The 22,320-nt window shown below is 36.7% G+C and overlaps 1 protein-coding gene across 1 annotated transcript; it reads left to right on the top strand.

Annotated features, from left to right (window-relative positions):
• The first annotated feature begins 114 nt into the window (after positions 1–114).
• Positions 115–21,123, top strand: LOC126873248 (dmX-like protein 2). The gene is made up of 41 exons (XM_050633942.1): positions 115–377; positions 879–1,076; positions 1,169–1,322; positions 1,450–1,527; positions 1,927–2,139; positions 2,229–2,364; positions 2,461–2,658; positions 2,738–2,919; positions 3,048–3,260; positions 3,348–3,501; positions 3,612–3,976; positions 4,252–4,544; positions 4,620–4,829; positions 4,933–5,223; positions 5,322–5,468; positions 5,587–5,845; positions 5,912–6,153; positions 6,303–6,519; positions 6,621–6,983; positions 7,081–9,348; positions 9,483–9,797; positions 9,892–9,993; positions 10,077–10,247; positions 10,501–10,734; positions 10,827–10,967; positions 11,061–11,293; positions 11,383–11,564; positions 11,702–12,068; positions 13,181–13,417; positions 13,553–13,805; positions 13,935–14,139; positions 14,226–14,496; positions 14,588–14,761; positions 14,873–14,971; positions 16,421–16,507; positions 18,435–18,495; positions 18,654–18,862; positions 19,042–19,186; positions 19,275–19,492; positions 19,567–19,650; positions 19,728–21,123. Exons 1-41 carry the CDS (start codon positions 291–293, stop codon positions 19,842–19,844), a joined length of 10,173 nt encoding a protein of 3,390 aa, XP_050489899.1. The 5' UTR covers positions 115–290; the 3' UTR covers positions 19,845–21,123.
• Positions 21,124–22,320: the final 1,197 nt, after the last annotated feature.

Genomic DNA, 22,320 nt, shown 5'->3' with positions numbered 1-22,320 from the left:
TTTGAATTCTCATATTAATAGTTAGTAGTTTAAATGGTTCAGAATGTTTAGGTTTAGATGGCAGAAGTAGGTAATAGTATGTATGTACTATGTATATCGTATCGAGAAAATCCATTTAAAGATGGCCACTAGTCGAGGAAGGTGCTGTCGTGTGATGTCACTTTCTGATATCGTTTCGACGTTGTAGCTTAGAAAAGATTGTCGATGATTGTTAGCCACAGTTAAGAAATTTACCGTATCCAACTAGAAACTTAATATAACAAAGGATGATATAATATTTGATAAAAAAAATGAATTGTCATCAAATATTAAGTGGAGCTTGCAATGCAGGTGATCGGTGCTACGCTGTAGGTTCTGTCGAAGGGATTTCTTTTACTGTAAGTGATTCACCTTGTTGATCAGCTCTTTCCACAATTGTTTGCGATTCTAGAATTATACCCATATATATCTATTATATATATATATATATATGTATGTATGTATGTATGTATGTATGTATGTATGTATGTATGTATGTATGTATGTATGTATATATGTATATATATATTAATATGCATACATATGCAATTACTATGTTGTACATTCAAGTCGTCCGAAATATTTCGTACTCGTTAAAAAATCCATCTATGAAACATTTTCAAACTTCCAACTTTATATGATTAATTTGATATGTATTTTATAGCTTTAGTTTTTAATTGGTAACGAGTATATAGTTATTGATTTTTACTATTTTTATATAAAATCAAGTGCGTTAGTATTTGTTTCATCCGTATTTGTAAAGATGATTTCACATCGTTTGTCATAATCATCATTATTATTTAATTTTTTAAAAGTTTTCTTGATAGCACAGTAGTACAAAATAAATTCATCTATTACAGGCATATGCAGCAGGTTGTAACATAGTAATTCTTGCCAGTAATTTTGAACGAGTTCAAATAATACCAGGAGCTGTACATAACTACATAAGGATCAGTTGCTTGGATTGCAGTACCGACACTGGAAAAATAGCTGCTGCCTATGAAAATCAAGTTTGCATTTTTGAGCCTACTCCGCTTATTCACAGTACTTGTTCTCACGTATGTACCTTTTCTATCCCAATATCTATCCTTGGTAACTATGCTTATATATTTTAATATGCTATGCAATAATTGTTTTCTATAACATATAGCAATTAGAATACCGATGGGTTCAAACTGGTAGTCTGACAACTGAATCAAATATTAGTTCTCTATCATGGAATTTGGAAGGAACAAGATTATTAACTGGGGGAGAACTTTTACAATTGTGGCATCAAAATATAACCCCATTTCAGGAAGAACATAGTAAGCTTTTCTCATTATTCTTGTTTAATTTATATTTAATAGCAATTGGTATCCCTTCTAATTTCATCTGCTTAAATGTACACAATGTTAGTCTTGTGTCTTGTCGCAATAATAAAACTGTGTATAGTGGTGAAGATAAATACATTACGAACTCAGGAAGGTGAAACTGGACGTGAACAAAATACTTCAAATGTTCTTCAAAACTGTGAGTTTTGTTACTTTGAAAGAGTACATGTGAATGTGAAAAATGATAATAATATTTGAAATTGACTTTAATAAGTTTATTTGGCAGAAATTATTACATAACAAATGCTATTCAATACTAAATACATACTCTAAAAGTATTAGAACCGATAATTTTTTTCTTTTACATGCAGTATTTAGAAGACATTGACTTTTGTCACCCTAAACATAATGTGCTCTAAGCTATTGTTTGTTGCTCCTATGCCTTGATGCTTTAATATACATGCTGTTGATATAGGAAAAGGTCTATACATAATATTCTGTCTCCTATGCAGGATGTTTCATTATGAGAACAATTCTGATGGAATTTAAAATAGAAGAATATAGTAGAGAATATATAAGAATGTTTAATTTTTTTCAGCTGGTACAGTTACTTTTTCGATTGGTGGAGATGCTGAAAGTCCAGCACCTGGTGATTCGAGTAGCGGAAATGAACCAGGAGCATGGAACTGCGTTTGGAAATGTCGCACAGCTACACCAGTGCATCTCATGAGTTTCAGTCCAGACGGTACATTATTTGCGACAACAGGATTTAATGATAGATTAGTGAAGATATGGTTTGAGAATAAACAATGTAAGATTCTTACGCGTGTAATGAAACTTAATTCTGTAAACGACTAATTCAACAAAAGCTCTAACAAACCTATATTTAAAATTATTCAGTGTTTTCAACAAGAAATATGGATCATGCAAGTGTTACTCAATTTATGGGTAGTGACAGCTATAGTTTTGTCTATGTTGCTCATCCTCGTGCAGTAACACATTTATCTTGGCGCAAGACTAGCAAATATATGCCAAAGTATGTAAGAGAATATCTTGTAACATATTGCTATTTGTATCGCTGCAGTTAAATTAATAGCATTCCTTTTCCTTTTTTTTTCTTTTTTTTTTCTAGGGGGTCTGTCTCCAACATGCTTGTTACATCTTGTAGAGACAATATTTGTCGGGTGTGGGCTGAAACTATACCACCCGATGTTGAAGGTTTAGCAAACATGAGTCAGTTTGAAGGTTCTGATAGACACGGTCATCATGGCAAGCATCGACATCACAACATGCACAAACATCGATTCATGCAGCGGCTTAAACACATGAAGTGCGTAAAATGCTCAAATTCCTTTTTCTCTATATGCATTTATAGCTTATTCGCAAGATGGTACGCGCATTTTTTGTAGAACCTGTTTCCATATTCGTCGTCACGCGAAACAACAACATCAGGCAGGTCATACCACAGCACCAACTTTACCAACTTTGCCTTCAACGTATTCGGTTCACGATTTTCACAATAATTACCAGGGAACAGGTCATTATCCAGGAATGCATTTTCATTTAGCAGCCAGTATTAATGCTGAAACTGGTACGATTACATATAATCTCATTACATTATATTATAGTGCAATGTATGTATATACATATATACATCACATGTAAACACATCAACATGTTCTACTTTCTACGTTTCCTGACATGTTTTGTCTGTCACAGATATACCATTAGTACCAAGTTTAATCACAGGAGATCCTGAAAGAGAACCAAATTTTATTCTGCACTGGCTAAACAATAAAGAAATGCATTTTACGATGCAAGCAGAAAGTATTCTACAAGAGCTTACTCGTAAAGTAGTAGAAAAGGAAGAAGGGCTGCATCAACAGGATGTAGATCATACAGATCATGATTCTGAAGAGGAAGGTTTGTCGAGTACGTTTTATGTGTGTATATGTGTACTTAAATAATATGTGTATAATAATGTTAACAAGTGATTCAACTAATTACATATAATCATAGAAAAGGGAGTAAGATTACAACCAATACAAAAGGCAGGAGGTACAGTTCGGTCAATGAGTCAAGAAGATCATAGTAGTGATGAACATCACACAACACACACAATTTCATCGCATCATAGCTTACCACACAGCGCGCATTCTCACCAAAGTCTTAGGTATAATATTTCTAAATGGTAACAAGAGACATTTTGCCTATCATATTCGGCAAGTATCGTTTATTTGCAAGAGAATAGTATTTCAAATTTATTCTTCTCTCTTCCTGCAGTAATACTACATCCATTAATTCTATTGCAACGGATGTAACATCGTCAATAAATCATGCTCCGGATTCTTTGGATACCAAAATAGAAACGTTACTGCGTGATTGGCATCATAATCCAGATTTACTTTTTTCAATTCATCCGATAGATGGGAGCTTTTTAATTTGGCATATTGAATGGTTGGACGAATATCATCCAGGATCATTTCGACAAGCGCAAATATCATTCTCTACACGAATACCTAATGCATTTCCTCTTGGCGATGCTTCCACAATGAGTCATAGCGTATCAATGTATTCGCATAATACTGGCGGTCCATTATTAAATATACGAGAAGTGGCAAAATCATCCACAAAACCATCGAATGAAGGTAAACGTTTTCTCTATCTATCTATTTATCTTTGCCTCTCTCTCTCTCTCTCTCTCTCTATCTATCTATCTATCTATCTATCTATCTATCTATCTATCTCTATCTCTATCTCTATCTCTATTTCTATCTATCTATCTATCTATCTCCATCTCTATCTCTATCTCTCTCTATCTCTATCTTACGTATTCTATATATCTTTACATTTGGCGTAAAATTCAGTAAAACTGACGATTAGTAAGAAACGGAAATGGCTAGATAAATTGTTATTATTACAGCTACGGATATTGCGACACCATTACCGAGTTTGATCGAACAGGATGAAGAACAATCGACATTAACATCGAAAACTGGCCAGGAACTGTTAAAAAATATTGAAAATTCGACAGATCCAAATCAAAATGTCTCGAAGGAAAGGGACGGACACTTTGAAAATGGAAAAACAAATCAAGAAACGGTCAACGATTTATTGACCCATCCAAGTCCGATTGTTTCTATGGTATCGAAACATTCGAACGGAACTTTAAATTTATGGCAATTAACATTTGCTGATAAAACAAAATTCTCACAAGTATGAATCAATGAGCTATCAATTTCGTCTTTCCTTTTTTTGTGCGTTAGTTTTATACGCGTTATTCTTTGGCAGGTATTAAGTATTGGACACGCGTCGAGAGCTTCAGGACATCGATTTCGAGTGAACGATATTACTTGTCATCCGGTATTGCCCTTATTAGTGACGACATCGCATCACAATTTACCAGAATCCGGATCTCAATGTCAGAATGCTGACTCAAACGAAAACGTTAGTAATAGATCAAACTCTAATAAAACAACCTCAAAAGATATCTCGCTTACTGTAAGTACAAGTAAAAATGATGATGCGCTGTTTTGCTATTGAATTTGTATTTTTAGAATTTCGATTGGTAACGATCAAGTGATGATTCCGTTGATGTTTTCAGGGGTTCTGCAGCGAGTTAATACTTTGGCGTGTAGACACAGTCGGGCCTTTATCGAAGAGCGGCGGAGTTTCCGAACTAGCGCGTATTAATTCTCCTGAAATTTCAGCGTTCAGTAACGTAGCTTGGATTCCGACTTTATTACCAAGTACTACTTTAGGTAACTTATCAAATTCTCCAAGCGCATGTTTCGTCGCCAGCGATGGCGAATGTTTAAGGGTATATCAGGCTGTTATCGACGCTAGAACACTCCTAGCCGAAGTATCGATTAGCGAAAGGCGAAGTAGAATGATGGTCAGTATTTGTTGATATATTTCAGGAAAATATAATTTGCAAATGGTTGCCAGATTGATTCATCGTTTTTTTTTTTTTTTTTTTTGTGTTTGTATCAGGATTCCATGGCAAGTCTGTCGACAGATATGTCATCGGACGATGGTATGAGGCATTCTATTCACGATAAGATAAAGATAGTATCTCAACAATCTACGGCTAGGCCAGGTTGCGTCATACAATTGGACGCTATTGCTGATGCTACGCACGTAAGTGCTGTAGAGAGCTTGTAGAATGATATAAGGTCGAAACGATCGATATTTTTCTATAATGTCGGTCAACTTAAATCCAATTAATTAATAGACATAATTTTTGTTATAAATTCAGGATTGGCAAAATACGCAATTCTTACATGTATTTCAAGAACAATTAATTACTGGAGATCGAAACGATGAAAAACAAACTGGCATAGATACATCGATGAATGATTTAGGCTTAATGGAGTCTACCTTAGACGCTATGGTAGATTTGCAGCAATCTGCAATTTTTGAAGAACCATTCTATATAGTTGTGTTAGAAAGAACGCAGCGAGGTACAACGGTACACATGTGGCGTTTGGTAATAGCCTCTCAACCTGAAACTACCGGTAATATTTCTCCAAGTTATTTTATTCTTTTTATTTCTTTCTTCTATATGTGGTATTCACCCACAGGATTATCAGAATCGATGATGTATGTTCCGGATTCTCATTTGGTACAAGATGAAGATGAAGAAGGAACACCTGGACGTTATAACCATCCAGAAGGTAAAAGATCTCGCAGAGCGAGTCAATCTCGCCGTGATAGTCAAGGTGAATTGGATATGTTTTTCCAAAGACGTCCTCAGAACAGCCACGTTCTTATCACAACTACAAAAGTATGCACTCAGGAATTACCATTACCAGATGGAGTCGAGGTTCGTATAATGTTTATTTATTCTATATTTCCTCTTATTTTTTTCGTGTTCCCTTTTGTTCCTAATAATTGAATTAATATCGCATTGTAAAGTCGGAAGTATTAACGAAGAATATAAAGAAATAATATCGTTATTATAATCGTACGTAGGTAATACATGCAGCACCAGCCGCCGGACATTTAAGCAGCTCTTCCATATATCCTGCTTGCTTCGCACCGTACATCGTTGTGACTGCATGTAGCGACAGTACAATACGTTTCTGGAAATGTAAAGTGACGAAAAATCAATCGAACAGCAAATTAGACTATGAATGGTGCGAATGGGAGATGATACGGAAAGATCAGGAATCGACTATAGACATTACAGGTGGGTACATATCCAAAAAGCTAAAATCAGAGTAAAATAAAATTGAAGGAAATAAGATCATGCATTGTCAAAGAATGGTAGATAATTTATTCATATTTTAGGGCAACCGTTAAATATAAGTGCTGCATATAGTGGGCGTATTGCGTGTGCGTACAAATATGGGAAATCATTCACGCGTCCTACTAAAAACGACCCTGACTCTAGATACGTAAATCTATGCGTTGCTATATATGAATGCGAAAGTACTGGCGGAAGCGAATGGATTCTAGAAGATACGATACACTTGAAGAATATACACTTGCCGAGGATTCCGGTGGACCAACATTTAGACCTGAGCTATCTCTATGATAGCAAATTTTTGCAGAAGAAACACAGGCTTACTCAAGTTTTGCAAACGCTTAGTCACGAAGATGTGAGATCACCGAGAAATGGAGAAAACGGAGAGAGTACAAAACCGAATGCAGGTAAGACCATTACGATTAAGATTGTACTTTGAGGAATCAGGTTTAACGCTAATTTTGACGACTAAAAATCTAACTATGTTATTCACGATTGTGATAGGCTTGTTGGCTGTTCCATCGTTTAGCACGCTTCAGTCGTTGCGAAAGTCGATCATAGAAAATGGTAACACTTGTCCACTTACGCAGAAACATTTAGTTCAGTTAGATTGGGTGTCGAAAGAAGATGGTTCGCATATTTTGACCGTTGCTGTTGGATCGAAAATTATGCTGTTCACGCCTGTATGTTCAGATCTTGCACAAGCAAATATGAAAGCAATGAAAGAGTCACAAAGCAATAACCGACCAATATTGCGGAAAGCTTCGTCGTTGGCACAGCCTCAATTCGTTGACGAAATTCGTTGGATGAAATTACGGAAAATCGAGTTAACTACAGCGGATGGTCTACCTCCGTTGCCGATGCAGATATCTTGGGTAAGGGACGGTATCTTAGTGGTTGGCATGGATTCGGAAATGCACGTTTACTCGCAATGGAAACCGAACCCAAAGAAAGACTGTTTTCATTCAAATTTACAACATCAAGAATCGGACGAATTTCAAGCTAGCCGAAATTTGCGGGACGAAGACTTGCGAACATTAGCACACGAAACATCGCAGAGGCGATTAGCAAACGTATCTTCTATGCCCCATCTTTCTCGAGTCAGCAGTATCAATTTAACGATGCTCGATGCCAAAAAGAAACGAGGTATGCAAAACGAGAATTTAAATTTCGACTATATGCCCGACTATGGTTTGTTCGAAGCCTCGAGAATCGCTTGTCCCGTTTTACCTCAATATCATCCAAAACAACTAATGGAATTGCTAAATTCTGGTAAAATTCGATGGGTAAAGGCTATATTGGCACATCTTGTCCGATGCATAGGAAGTTCTTGTTCGTTGAGGGCAGACGACGAGAATTTAGTCAAACAACGTGGTGGTGGTGGATGGTCGCGTTCTAGAACAATGTCGGTTAGTTACGTAGGTACAACGTCGCCTCTAGAACCAAGAGGTTCAACCACGCAAATACCGGAAGAGCTTACATTAGATTATGCGGAGATAACATCGATATCTCCGTTGCCACTTTGGACTTTATTGATCGCAGACAAGGAAACGAACGTACCGCATCAGCACAAAACCGAAGACAAACAGGATTACAACGAATTGTTCGACAGCAATGTGGAGGAGGATGAGTCGTTAGACGACATGCTGGAAGAGGATTACGATTGTTCGCGGCAGAAAGATAGACGTTCGTCGGTCCCGGAAAGACAAGGGATATCTCATTTTGGACCAAGACAAGGCAGATTACTGTCGCGATTACTAACACACACTCATTTGCCTGGCTTATCGAGCCTTGATCAGATGCATTTGCTCGCTTTAGCCGATACCGTTTCAACTTGCAATGCAGATTTTGCAGAAAGATTTGCAATAGATGCCGCGAAGAATGCTATTGCGAAAGAAAATTTGACCGGTATCCCCGACGGAGAAACGGTTTCTACCGATTCGTTGGACGATTGTGGCCTCCGATTTTTATTGGCCATGAAGCATTACAATTACTTGATTCGTTGTCTTCCGTTGGCACAGAGAGCGCAATTTCAAAAGCAAGGTATATCATCGAATAATCTTGTTTGGGCGTTTCATTCTGAATCCGAAGAAGAATTGCTAGGTTTGATACCTTCTTATGCGAAGGGACAGCCAAAATGGAGCATTTTAAAGGAACTGGGTATAGGTTGGTGGATTAGAAGCAACACTATATTGAAAAGGTGTATCGAGAAGATTGCGAAAGCAGCTTATCAACAGAAACAGGATCCTCTCGACGCTGCGCTTTATTATTTAGCTATGAAAAAGAAGAATCTCGTTTGGGGATTGTTTAGAAATAAAAGGGATGAAAGAATGACAACATTTTTCTCGAACAATTTTACGGAAGATCGTTGGAGAAAAGCTGCCTTGAAGAATGCGTTTGCTCTACTTGGTAAACAAAGATTCGAGCATGCTGCGGCCTTCTTCTTGTTAGCAAACTCTCTAAAAGATGCTATCGATGTATGTCTGAACAAATTGAACGATATACAGTTAGCGATGGTCATTGCCAGACTTTACGATGACGATACTACCTCCCCGAATTTGAGAAGATTGCTCTATGAAGAAATTTTAGGTTGTGATAAGGACGGGCAAAATCAAGACATGAACAAAGCTCATCCAGATCCATTCTTACGCAGTATGGCTCTTTGGATTCTAAAGGATTATGCAGGATCGCTCAATACTTTACTGTTGACAAACGTTGGAACTTTGCACCCCCAATATAACGACGAATCTGATAAACCGGAAGGTACAACAGGTAATGAAACTACATATTTTTGTCTTTCTTCTCATTCAGTTTGAATATCGGCGAGTTTAGAGCTCGCGATCAAAGAAATTTAGAAAGTTCGAGCACAACTAATAGGCTAAGTTATTGTTCCTTCTTTGTTTCAGCAAATCCAAATGTTTTTAATTTTTACGTTTATCTTCGAACGCACCCATTGCTGATCAGACAGTACATTGCATCTACCGCTCAGGATAAGAAAAAAGGTCATTCGGTAGTTATATCTGGCTTTAGTTACGGTATGGAAACAAAATCACAACCTGACAAACAGTTAACTTTGGAAGATAGCATTACACCTTTGGAGAGACAACTGTATTTCACAACAGCGCACGCACACTTTAAAGCTGGATGTCCTGCTCTCGCTCTCGAGGTTCTTTCTAAATTACCTAATAAAGTGATGGAGACAAATTGCGAAGACTCGCCCAGTACGTAATTACATAATCGACATGTTCACAATATTATTGTCCTCCTGCTAATTCTCTTACTACTATTAACTATCCTTGTCGTGTGTTTTGTTAGGTCTCTTAAATAGTCCAAGCAAGTCAAGGACACAAGATCTTCAAATAGACACTGGGATTATTAGTTGGGATGACAATTTGAAGAAAACTGACAATATCGAAGGTGGAACTTCATTAATTATCTATAATTCGCCTAGATAACTATGGAAAATGGGAGTGTTTCTATCGTGTTCTTATCTGTGTTAGGCATTGTAGACTGGTCTCGACCTGTGACGCATCAAACCGAGGAAGAATTAGTGTTAAACTGGGATGACGATGACGATGTTGCTGAACATGAGGACGCCGACAGCCCACCTTTAAGCATGAAGTTAGACAAAAAAGAGATCACCGATGGTTCGAAGGAAACAGAGAAAAGTGGTAAATTAATGTAATCCATCTAGTTCTTCCTTGACCTAATTCTAATAAGTTGACACGTATAAGTCGTTTCCTTTTGTGTGTGTACGTAATCTGAAATTAGTCGTCAGGATTACAACTATCATTATCAGAAGTTAAAAAATATAGTGTCTTTTTACAAAGGACAGAATTTAGAGTCAAAGTCGTTAAATACAGATTCTAGTAACCTGAGTGAAATATAACAGATAACTATACGTATGTACCATCAAATTTTTAGAGAAAATCACAAAACCATCAGGACAATTGGACATTATGGCGCAACAATTAAAATTTGTGGCATGTTTAAAAATTTTAATGGAAGAATTGTCAACATTGGCAACGGGTTTCGAAGTGGACGGAGGTCAACTTCGATACCAGCTATACGTATGGCTCGAGCGAGAGGTAGACGCCCTCAGGCAGCTTTGTAATTACAGCGTTAGTTCGGACGGAGATGCAAACAACGTATCGGAATGTAAGCGGACAGACTAGTTATTCTGTTTTTAATTGAACGATGTTCAGCTTGTTTTTGCTTGTCTTAAACTGACAAAACGATTATGCTTTCAGACGAAGGTGGTATGGTAGATGACATAGTGCAACCATGTAAACCTGGTGAACAGCCAACGTTGCATGAAATATTGATGGCCGAAAAATTGGATTTCGAAGCCAAGGTACAACGAGCTGCTAGAAGAAAAAGGTGGCTAAAAGGTATTCTGTTGACCGGTGTCAGTCAGCGTTTAAATATAATACATGCATACATATAGTTGTTCGATAATATTTGCCATAAATATATATTTACAGCGAACGAAACGTTATTACGAACATTATTATCCTACTGTTCTTTGCATGGAGCATCTGGTGGTGGTTTAGCATCTGTAAGAATGGAACTTGTCCTTTTATTACAAGAATTACAACAAGAAAAGACGCAACAACAGTTACTTAGTCCTCTTCCGTTTCCAACCACGCTTCCTCTTTTAAGCGCTAGCGTGGCATGCAACAAAACTGTCGTGGCAGATCCGGTCAGGCACTTGCAAGTTCGTATAATATCATGACGGATCGTATATAATATCGTATAATATCAATACGGAATTTTCTAAGCTTAACGTTACATCTGTCTTTTTAGTCCCTAGCTCACGATATGTTGCAGACGTTGGTGGAATTACGTAATCCACCAATGCCTACGAGAAACACGCATTATTGCGAGGTATTTATAATGAGGGATTTAGCGGTGGCGTTAAGTGCTTGTATTTATCAATCACTTTGCGATTCCGATACTTTTGTTACGAAACATCAACAACCGGACAGGTAAATACAGATAAGTTATGAAACTCCTTAGTAAAATTAGAGAATGATGGTTTGTCGTAAATCATTTTTTGTCTCTCTTTTCGTTTTTCTTTGTTTTTTTTTTCCTCTTTTTTTTTTTTTTTTTTTTTTTTGTACAGTTTTCCAGCATTTGCAGAGATAGAAACGTTCTCCGGCGGGCACTTGGTAGCATCGAATCGCCATCATCGAAGGTATTCGACGGACGATGGTGTGTGCATTACTACTTCACCCTCTAAATGGCCAGGTGTGACTAACTTGCGTGCACTATTGGCCCGGGAGAAGGACGAAGATACACCAAAATTGAATATTCTCCTTTGCGAAGCATTTGTAGCAACTTACATGAGTTTGTTCGTTTATGCACTGTGGAGTTGCGACAGTCATATTCTTTATAGGCTCGTAGGTCAACATTTTGGTAACAACACCTGGTCCTGTTTGTTTGGAGGTGGAGTCAAGAAATTGCTACGTGTCGCAAGTACAAGCAGCCAGGTATAACTTTGTTTTTACTTTATTTTTGCCTTATTTCGTTGTATACTTTTCTGATGTACCAAGTACTCGTATTGTATCTCTTATTATATCTTTGCTATATATCAAGCAAAGAAATAAACCACATGTCTTTATATATAGCTTTCTACGAATCGGTGTAGGCTTCGAGTTTTCTAAAAAGAAAAGGAAAGAAAAGAGTAGAGATGCAAACAACTGAGACGCGTAAATTATACGGTTTTAAGCGATACCGATTGTATAGCATATCATTGTGTATAAATAAATAAATATATATATATATATATATATATGTCGGAGATGAAAGGAAAGCCGAAGCCTTTCCTTGGAAATTTTGGGAACATTCTCTAGTACTTTAGCCTAGATTTTATTATAGCTGTAATTGTTTAAAATTTGTGATAGCGAGATTGGGTTCAAGGTGACAATTGGTCGCCGAACGTAGCCACGGTCACGAGATAAGCGTTTTGCCTAACTGGGGGGTCTGGAGTGGTTGTATGGGTTTTCCGAGAAGTGTGATTGTGGCGGCATGCGGCCTCTTGAGCGGACCTAGCCACGTGTGATGTTGCCTCGGAGGTACCGATGCAATGGGACATACATTGTATTAGTAATCAAAACTCCAGGCAGAAACTGCCTAGCAACGGCGTTCGGAACTTCTCGATGCTTCTAACGAGTGCGTATCGAATTGCAGACGAGGCGGGCATTCGTGCGATTGCCTTGGAGAGTGACACATCGAGCATTTCTCGTCAATCGTATTTTACGCCTAAGATTATTCTTTACACTTAGTAAAGAGTTATCTCGTTGGCCGTGGATTCGTTTGAACCCAACAAAAACATTGTCAATAGTGTACATTAAATTCGTTATTCGTAAATCATATTATTCATTAACTTCATTGTTCATCAAATTTATCATTCATTAGACTTAATTGTTTGTTAAGCTTAATGATAGGCTTGTATATACGTGTACATATAATCTCGGCTTTGTGAAACGATGGCTAGTCCACGCGAAGAGTTGTCACGCGCCCAAAATTCCAATCTTAACCTGACATATATATATATATATATATACATACATACATATACATACATCTAATCTCTGTTCAGGCGAGTGGAGTAGGAAGAACGGTAGAAAGAGGTGATAGTGGTTCGAACGAAGCTCAAAGTACCGCAGGAACCGTATGGAATACCATGACCTCATTGACTAAACAACGTGTAAAATTGAACATGAAATTGTTGGGTCAATTTACAGGTCAACAACCAAATATGAAAGAAGACAAACCTACATATAGAGAGCAATTTGTTTCACCTCAAATGAGCATGATATCGTACTTTTTAATGAAGGTTAGTCGAGTTAATCGACTGCGGATATCCTAATGCGTACCAGTGGCTAGTTGCGTTCGACGTATATATGATTTTGCTAATTTTATATAATCTGATAATTATAAGAATAAAAGTTGTTTCCTGTATTTGATACAGCCACAGATAGATAGCGAGTATGCGGATGAAATCGACTATGATTCATCCGATTCGGCAGTGTCGGATTTGAACTCGTCCGAGGACGAGGAAGATATATTCGATACCAATTCAAAACCAAAGAGCAAACCAAAGGACAATACGGAACATACGAATCCAAATTCGTACAGTTGGTGTGTTATGCGATTAGCCATAGTGAAGATATTACAACAGCAACTGCAGGAGTTTTTGAATGTTGCTGGCATAGAGATGCAAGGTATTTTGTTTTGTTATTTGATAGAGAATATCGAGAATTTGACGATCTACTACTAGTTTACTCTGTCATTCTGAAACTAAAGGATAATATAATTTTTTGCCTTATTCGCATATATATATATATATACAGAATTACCTGTGAATAGTCCTCTGATTCATGGAACGTTAGCTGTTGTGGCACAATGGCAAGAAACATTGCGCGATGAATTAGACAATAGAGGACCACCACCGATTAATTACATTCCTGGTTGTGCACCAGATCCGGCACCTACACCGGGAAAGCCAGCGATTCATAAATATCGATCTTTACTTGAAAAAAGCAATACTCCTTTCAAGTAAGATTGCAAATTCAATAGCAAAAGCAATAGTTGGAATTCTCTGATGTAACAACTTATGGATGTTTTATTTTTTATATTTTTAGTACGCGTTTGGCATCAGCGGCTCCCGCTAATCGATTGTGGTCCTATTTAGTTCGACAAGAGTTGGTACAAGACATATTTATCCGAGCCGTATTCGGCAAACGTAGATCTCTGTCGTCGATTTTGGAAAGCAATCAAACTGCGATGGATAATTTGAATCGTGGGTCAACCGCAGATGACAAAGGTAGCGATAGCGGTACTACGAGTTTGCCCGAACCAGTCCGAATTATTCACAAGGAACAGGATAGCATTAGTGCCTTTTGCCTCAATCAGGTTCGATCGGTCTATTTTTAAAAGTTACGTTTAAAAGTGGCGCGATTTTGGGGAAGACAAACGTTGCTGATACACAGCGTTAACGATTCAGGTGAATCCAGGTTTAATGGCCTTGGCAACTCCCCGAGAAGTACAAGAAATGAATATATCGCTATTGCTCGAACTCCCATCCTGGTTAGAAGACGAATGTGAATTTGACATCATAAATTTGAACAAACAGCCAGAACCGGAACCAGTGCAACCAACTAGTTTCTTAGTTATTCAAGTAAATAGTTTATAGTAATATGTTTTCTCGTCGATAATGCTGGCTCTCATTTTGTGTGTATTGCACACATGTCCGCATATACGTATACACCTTTCAATTTTTCGTTTGCAGACAGCAGCAGATAGACCGTTACTCGCTCAAAGTCCGCAGACAAATAATTCTCAACCTCAGTCGGGTATCGCGAGTCAAAGCGGAAGAGGAGCTAGCGTGGTAAGTTTCCCCCAAGATCACAATTATGACAAACGGATAATTCGTATATTTCTATATTCAGCATTGTACAGTCGTATGTTTGTCTTATAAAACGTTTACACCTTTACGTGTGTTGTATTCCTACTTGGACTTAACCCAGATGTTTCTGATCTACTATCCGATGTTTCTGTTTTCCATGTGTATATATTCATATGTTTGGTCGAAGTGAAAGGAAGAAAGGAAGAAAGGAAGAAAGGAAGAGAAAGGAAGTAACGAGTCTGTATTTTTGTAACGTTTTATCGCTTCAGGAATGTTTGGGTTAATGAAAAATTGAGCGATAAATGGCATTACGAAAGAAATTGAGAAAATCGAACTTGTAATTTCGTTGGTTTCATTTTCTATAAATATCTTTATTTCGTTTTTGTTTACGTTTCCATTTTTGTTTTTCTTTTTACTTGGGATTTCTATGCAAGAGCACTTTGTCGATTAATAAATGAAAAATTCGAATTTCCAGCCAAATGTACAATTTCCTTCTCTTTTCGAAAAATTGAAATTGCCAATGAACTGCATATTTTCAACGTTCAAAACCTGAAAATAAGAAAATGTATTTCCGGATTCAAACAGAAAATCAGCCTGATATATTTTCCTTAATGTTTGTTTTCTCTTTGTGTTGATAAAATAAAGTAAAGTTTGTATTTGACGAGTAAAAACCGTATCTATGAATGTGTTTGACACGCACTACTTACGAACGTATATATGTATGTATTTACCGTTCGAATGTTTGGATCTAATCGTTTGCTTATGAGATCTTGTATGTCGATACTATTAACGACATTATACACTATCGTATTTATTGCGTTCATAAGTTTACATAAGTAAGCAGCGAATTCTAACGCTTAGTATCGTTAATGTTCATAATATTATTAAATTAATTTGATCAGAAATGTTGGACGAACGAGACTCGTGATCCAAATAAGTTCAAGTTATAACCGTAGGTATAAAAAATATAATAGGCCCCCTGTTCTTTAAAAGGTTGAAAGGAACTGATCGTTGCATGATATGTAAAGAAAATTGCACTATAAATCACCTTTCTTGAAAAACACGCGGTTGGAGCACGGCTATCTCGAGATTTACTTCTTGCGATATATCACAGGCAATGAGCACAAATATCAAAGTTGTTTAAGAATTAAGGGCGTTTAAGAATGAGCGATGAGAGTAGAGGCGAGAGTAGATACGATATAGCGGAAAATGAATGGAAATCGAGCAGAGGAAAGTAATAACAATTCGTAAGAGGGAAGTGTCGATAGCCGTAAATGTGTTGATGTCGAGTATGTAGCCGACGCATTGGGTCGCGTCTAAGTAGCACATTTGGTGACAGAAACAATGTTCCTTGTTCAATGCTTGCCTAACGTCTAACTTGGTTTACGTCTGACTGACGTCACTGACCTGGTGGCTCGTTCGTTCGCTCAGATGAAGGGGATGCCCGCTTTCCCTGGCTCCCACGACCTGCGTTTCTGTCAATTTGTTGCCGATAGGAGCAAACACTTGTTGCAACCGGTGAGATTAACTTCTAACAGATCCTAGCCTGTATGATATCCTATTATTATCCCTAGTGCCAACTTTATATTCTAATTCCTTTACTCTCGTTTTCCTTTTTGCTCTAGTTTTCTGTTTCTTCGTAATATCCTAAGCGTTCTAAAAATTCGTACAATATTAAATATATTGGATTTACCATCGTTTTTACGAATCGTTATGTTTCATAAACAATAGCTATTCGCGTAGAATCACAGTAAAAGCTCTAACTATATATAAAGTATTTAGCATTTCCTTCGTAATCAAACTAAACGTAATTTTTATATCGATCTACAAAACAATAATTTTCTTGAAAAATTTGTATATGTATATACATATCTAACTTGTCACTATGATTTCTTTTTCGAATCGATAATGTTCAAGACAATTTACTTAATATTATACGTATGCATATCGATACGTGTAAGTAGAAATTAATCTGCTATTTTAGTATCGTTATCGTTATTATCGTGACTGTTAAATTTTTACCTACGTTGTTATCATTTTCATCGCCATTATTGTCATTATTAGCATCATCTTTATAATCGTCACTTCCATCACTACCACTACCAGTACCGTTTTCAACACCATTGCCACTACTACCCTGTCATCATCATCATCATCATCATCATCATCATCATCATCATCATCATCATCATCATCATCATCATCATCATCGTCGTCGTCGTCATCATCATCATTTTACAGTACAGTAGTAGATTATTTTACAGCGAATGAAATAGTTCGTTAAGCTGTTATACATGACCTCGGGTTTTCAATCAATCGAAGACGCCTCGCGAATTTTTAAGAAAATGAATGTTCCTTCTCCCAAGGCAATCTCGATACTAACGTACTTTTCATATGTTACCAAAACAATATTGTGAATTAACTGTAAATGAGCAAAGCCAATCGATGAAACTTTCCGATTCACAAACTTTTCTTTCGTAACACTGCATGCCTAATGACTATTTATTTCGTACATAAAAACCTGAGCGAAAAATTTGTGCCCTTTGGTTGCCATTGTCTTGAATGTCGTCTGTAGTATTTAATAAGTTATTGTGCTTTCCTTCAGATTCTTTACACATTTTGAACAAGAGATCGAGCATTTTCATCCGAATCCTAGACCATGGGTCCGCTAGCTTTCACTTTTATAATTTGCGGTTGTCACAATCTTTTTGGTTCCTTCGTTGTCCTTTAGAGCTCTTCAAAGAGTTCTTGCTAATTACTCGGATCTTCTCGCTCATCTTTACGCGTTTAACGGGGAAATATATATTAATCAAATAATGCAGAGAACGTTTGAAACCTAGTGGATCCAATAGATACGACCCTCGTTGGATTGAACTAAACGAACGCTTTTTAAACAAATACATCGCCCGAATCGAATGAAATAAGAAATAAGAAAAATAAGAAAGTATATACATCTTAACACGTAATATGTGTTATTTGATACGCTTCTTTTGATGATCCTTCGATGTATATATGTATATACATATACGAAACTGTCGAAAAAGCGATCGTTTCATTTTAGGTTTTAACTTCTTTCGAATTGGCAAGGAAAAAGGAACAATATTAAAGAACTTGATGGCATAAAACGTATAACCAGGCTGATTGTATATATATATAACTAAATATATAAGAAATATATATATATATATATATAAAATATTTAATAAGTTTTATAGTATATCATCTATACATATTAGTATTGAACGCCCATTTACCGTTTTCTATATTATCTTTTGTCATATTCTGATACGTGTGCGCCAAAGTTTATAGACGTTAGGTTAGATTTTCCACTTCTTTTTCTTTTATTTCCTAAAAAATATTTGTATATGTGCGTACTGTTTGTGAATCATTGTTTTCTCTCTAATTATAAGATCATTATTTACATAACAATATTTTGTTCATACAGATCCTGAAGCATAAAATCGATGGCATAAGAAGAATTTCCTCGCATCCGCTTTTACCATTATGTAAGCATACTATGTATTTACTTTCGAGTAATTGCGAATGAAATGTGTTGCTTGATATGTCAACGACAACTTTGTACGAAACTCTAATCGATGAAATATTTTGCCGGTGCTGTTGGACCTGTTCATCGACCGACATTTGTCGATATTCGAATAAACAGACTTGACTGGCTCTCAAGATGGTTCGGTATCCCTGTGGGAATGGGGGCATCAAACGGCTGTAGCGACTCCTCGACCACCGGGCACTTTTGCCAAAGTGACTCGTGTACGTTTCTCACAACACGGGAATAAGTTCGGCGTTGCGGATTCTGATGGACATCTAAGTTTGTTTCAAGTAGCCTGCAGAGAAGGAACTGCACGACCATTTTTTGTAAGACTGATCTCTCTTTCTCTCTCTCTCTCTCTCTCTGCCTGTCTGTCTGTCTGTCTGTCTATTTACCGATCTATCGATCTATCTAAATATCTGTCTTGCGCACATAATGCGATTAAATGCGACCATACAAGTATAGGAATAAATTTCAAGTAATTAAGAATAATTCGTTCTGGCAGAATTATCAGTGCCATAGCAAGGTGACGGCCGATTTTGTCTTCCTTGGTGCGTGCAGCTTAATCGCAACTGCCGGTCATGGTTCTGAAGGACGTAATGTTGCGCTTTGGGATACTTTACTTCCACAGAATAAATCTCTGATTCAAGGTGCGTCTCACCCTCGTCTTCTTTGCATGAGTATGTGAATCGCGTAATGATCACAGAAAAACTGTTTGTCTCTTTACGTTTCTATTAGGTTTCACGTGTCACGAACAAGGAGCTAGCTCGTTGATACTTGCACCCCAACATCAGCTATTAATCAGCGGTGGGAAGAAAGGTGATATTAACATATTTGACGTTCGACAACGGCAACAACGACATCGCTTTCAGGCTCACGAGTCGGCTATAAAATGCTTAGCCCTTGATCCGCATGAAGAATTTTTCGTGAGTGGAGCAGGAGATGGTGATATTAAGGTGATAATATTTGCAGTATGCAAATATAGAAATACCAACATATATTATAATTTGTATTAACTGTTTTCGATCAGATATGGGGTTTAACCGTCCATTCTCTGCTTTACTCTTTTCCTGGAGAGCATCCGCGATCTAGTTTCTTTAAAAACATCGGACAAGTATGCTCATCAATATTGTTTACATTAATTACTTAACTTTTGACAAATAAATTATAATATCGACAATTTTCTTTCAGGGTGTAACACAATTACACGTCGATTCTGCCGGCCGTTTATTTTCATGTGGCGCAGATGGATCTATGAAAGTTCGTCAGCTACCGGAACGCGATTGCGTCGTACATACTTTATACTAAAGTAGTCCGAAAACGTAGTGATGTTCTACTGGCAAAATATTTTAACAATAAGCCATAAATCGGTTACAAACTAGTGAACTAAACGTATGTAATTATCGAATATGTGGAAACGTATCTTGTTAACTTCTTATTTCGATCCCTCTTGCAATTAGTCGTTTAAAGAAGGACTGAGCGCCTTGAAATAGTAAACTTTGGATAAAAAAAAAAAAAAAAGAAAAGAGGGAGAGAAAATAGAAACTATAATTATCAAACTATTATAAACATGGATATATTCAAAGCTTTAAAAGGATAAAGTAGTCGTTGAGAGCATTTTCGTTGATATTCCAATTTATTTACAACTAAAATCTCGCTATATCCTCTGTCGCTTGCTTATTGGAGGTAGAATGAAGTATTTTTGTTTGCAATACATTATTTCATTACTCACGAACTCCAACAAACACGTTTGCGCATATCCAAATGATGTTTCATTTTGTTTTCTCCATTTTCCAGCCATTTGAATATCGCACTAATTATCGTTTCTGTATAGAACATACTATATTTCTATACCATCATATAAAAGCGCATAAAATATTAGAAAAATCAACCAAAAACCAACCTAATTAAATTGTTCATAATAAGTATCAAACGTACATGTATTATGTTGTTTCTACATTCGCAACTTGGTATTGTGTGATTAATGTTCCGAGTTCTGTCATAACACACAATCGTTTCCGTATTTTCCTACTCTGTGGCGAAATACATTTTTGAAAGTTTCTCTCGTGTAAAAAAAATATTTAACAAAAATATTAAATTGCGTAATTATTCTATAAGTATGTAAATTGACATAATGAAAATACATACGAGATAGAACAGTTAATATTCGTCGTATGATTTGTATATACGATATGAAGTATTTAAGAAAGAAGAGAATTGAAAAATCTAACGGGACTAAGTAAAGAAAAAAAGAAAGAGAAAAAGTGAAAGAAGAATGTCAAAAACCTATTTATAACTATCCTATACGTATGTATTATAAGTTACGCGTTGTCGAAACGAAAGTATTTGTGAAATATAATTTCATCAAAAACATGTATTTCCTTCTGATGTTCCTGGCTCTTTGACGTATTTATCGTAACGTATTTGATTTCACTCATGAAGGTAAAAGTTTCACATACGTGATTGTCTATCGAGAAACTTTTCCATTATACGCATAGACATTCAATGCGATAAAGTGTTCAAACATAAAATCACAAATTGGTAAATAAAATAACAAATAAATGCTTGGATCTTGGTTTACTTCTGACTACCGAGACTTTTCATTTTTCAATAATTCCGTCGTGATTGAATTTTTGGAAGCTCTCAATAATTTACCTACTAATAATTGTGAATTCGTTCATCTCGATACATATACATATAAGTATAATTATGCTCGTGAAATCTAAGGTCGACAACGTTCCAAGAAACATGGATAAAGACATGCATCGCGTACGTGAAATCTATTTAAAAGCCAACATAAAAATCTTTCAAGACCTAATCCAAATCCGCCATCAGGGCAAGTTCCGTATTTTCGCTGAAAGAAGACTGATAGAAAATGATGTCATTACAAATAGAATCAATGATACCTACCTGACCGGTATACCAATAATATAGTTTTGTGTCTATGTTCGCAACGTTGCATATAAAATGACTTGATTTCTGCATAAAATCTACACAACATTATCGGTTCATTTATTGCATCGGTCATTTTTCTATCTGACATTTCTAGAATATCCTATGGATGAAAAATATTACTATTTCTTTTCCTCCTTTTTCTTATGAACACATGAATAAAACGAGGAATACAAATTTTGTAGCGAAACAATAATCAGATAATTTTGTTCAGTGTACTTCGCCAAACTCATAGAATGTTCCATCATCTTTAGTTATATTGTTAATTCGAAGATACTCGATCGCATCCTTGTAATCCATCCTTTTGAATGGTTTATATGGTATTTTAAAATCAGGATTCGGACACCGGAGCCGCCGTGCTAGGCAGCCCGATTCCCCTACCGGACTGCTTGGCGGCCCCGAGGCGCTGAGCCGCCAGCGTCCAAGCCCGAGAACCCCACCGGGGGGCGCGACGGACCCAGCGCGCTTCGCCAACGCCACACAAAGTTCCCAGGCGATCACCCATCCATGTACTATCCGTGCCCGGCGCTGCTTAACTTTCGACCTGAGTTTTCACTAATGTCATTATAACCCTTTTCTTCCTAGAAGATCTTCCTAGAAAAAAAAAGAATGTAAAATAATAATGTTGAATTAATAGATACAAATTAGATATATAATTTAAAATTTAGCTCACAAATATATATTATACCTTGCCGTCTAAGCCTATGTACCGGAAAGTTTTACTCGTCTGTCCCGATGATTGATACTGTCTCGAATCTTTACATAAATTGCAGATGACAGAGTACTATCTTCTTGAATTACAATTGTTTTAGCTTCTTCCAAGTTTTTCAAT

The sequence above is a fragment of the Bombus huntii genome, chromosome 2, assembly GCF_024542735.1.
Source record: "Bombus huntii isolate Logan2020A chromosome 2, iyBomHunt1.1, whole genome shotgun sequence".
Taxonomy (NCBI): domain Eukaryota; kingdom Metazoa; phylum Arthropoda; class Insecta; order Hymenoptera; family Apidae; genus Bombus; species Bombus huntii.
This window is presented reverse-complemented; position numbering and strand designations above follow the sequence as displayed.

Coding starts and splice junctions, on each gene's coding strand:
- LOC126873248 (XM_050633942.1), top strand. CDS start 291: ATGAATTGTCATCAAATATTAAGTGGAGCTTGCAATGCAGGTGATCGG. Junction 3,502..3,611: donor CATTCTCACCAAAGTCTTAG/GTATAATATTTC, acceptor CTCTTCCTGCAG/TAATACTACATCCATTAATT. Junction 5,224..5,321: donor AAAGGCGAAGTAGAATGATG/GTCAGTATTTGT, acceptor TGTTTGTATCAG/GATTCCATGGCAAGTCTGTC.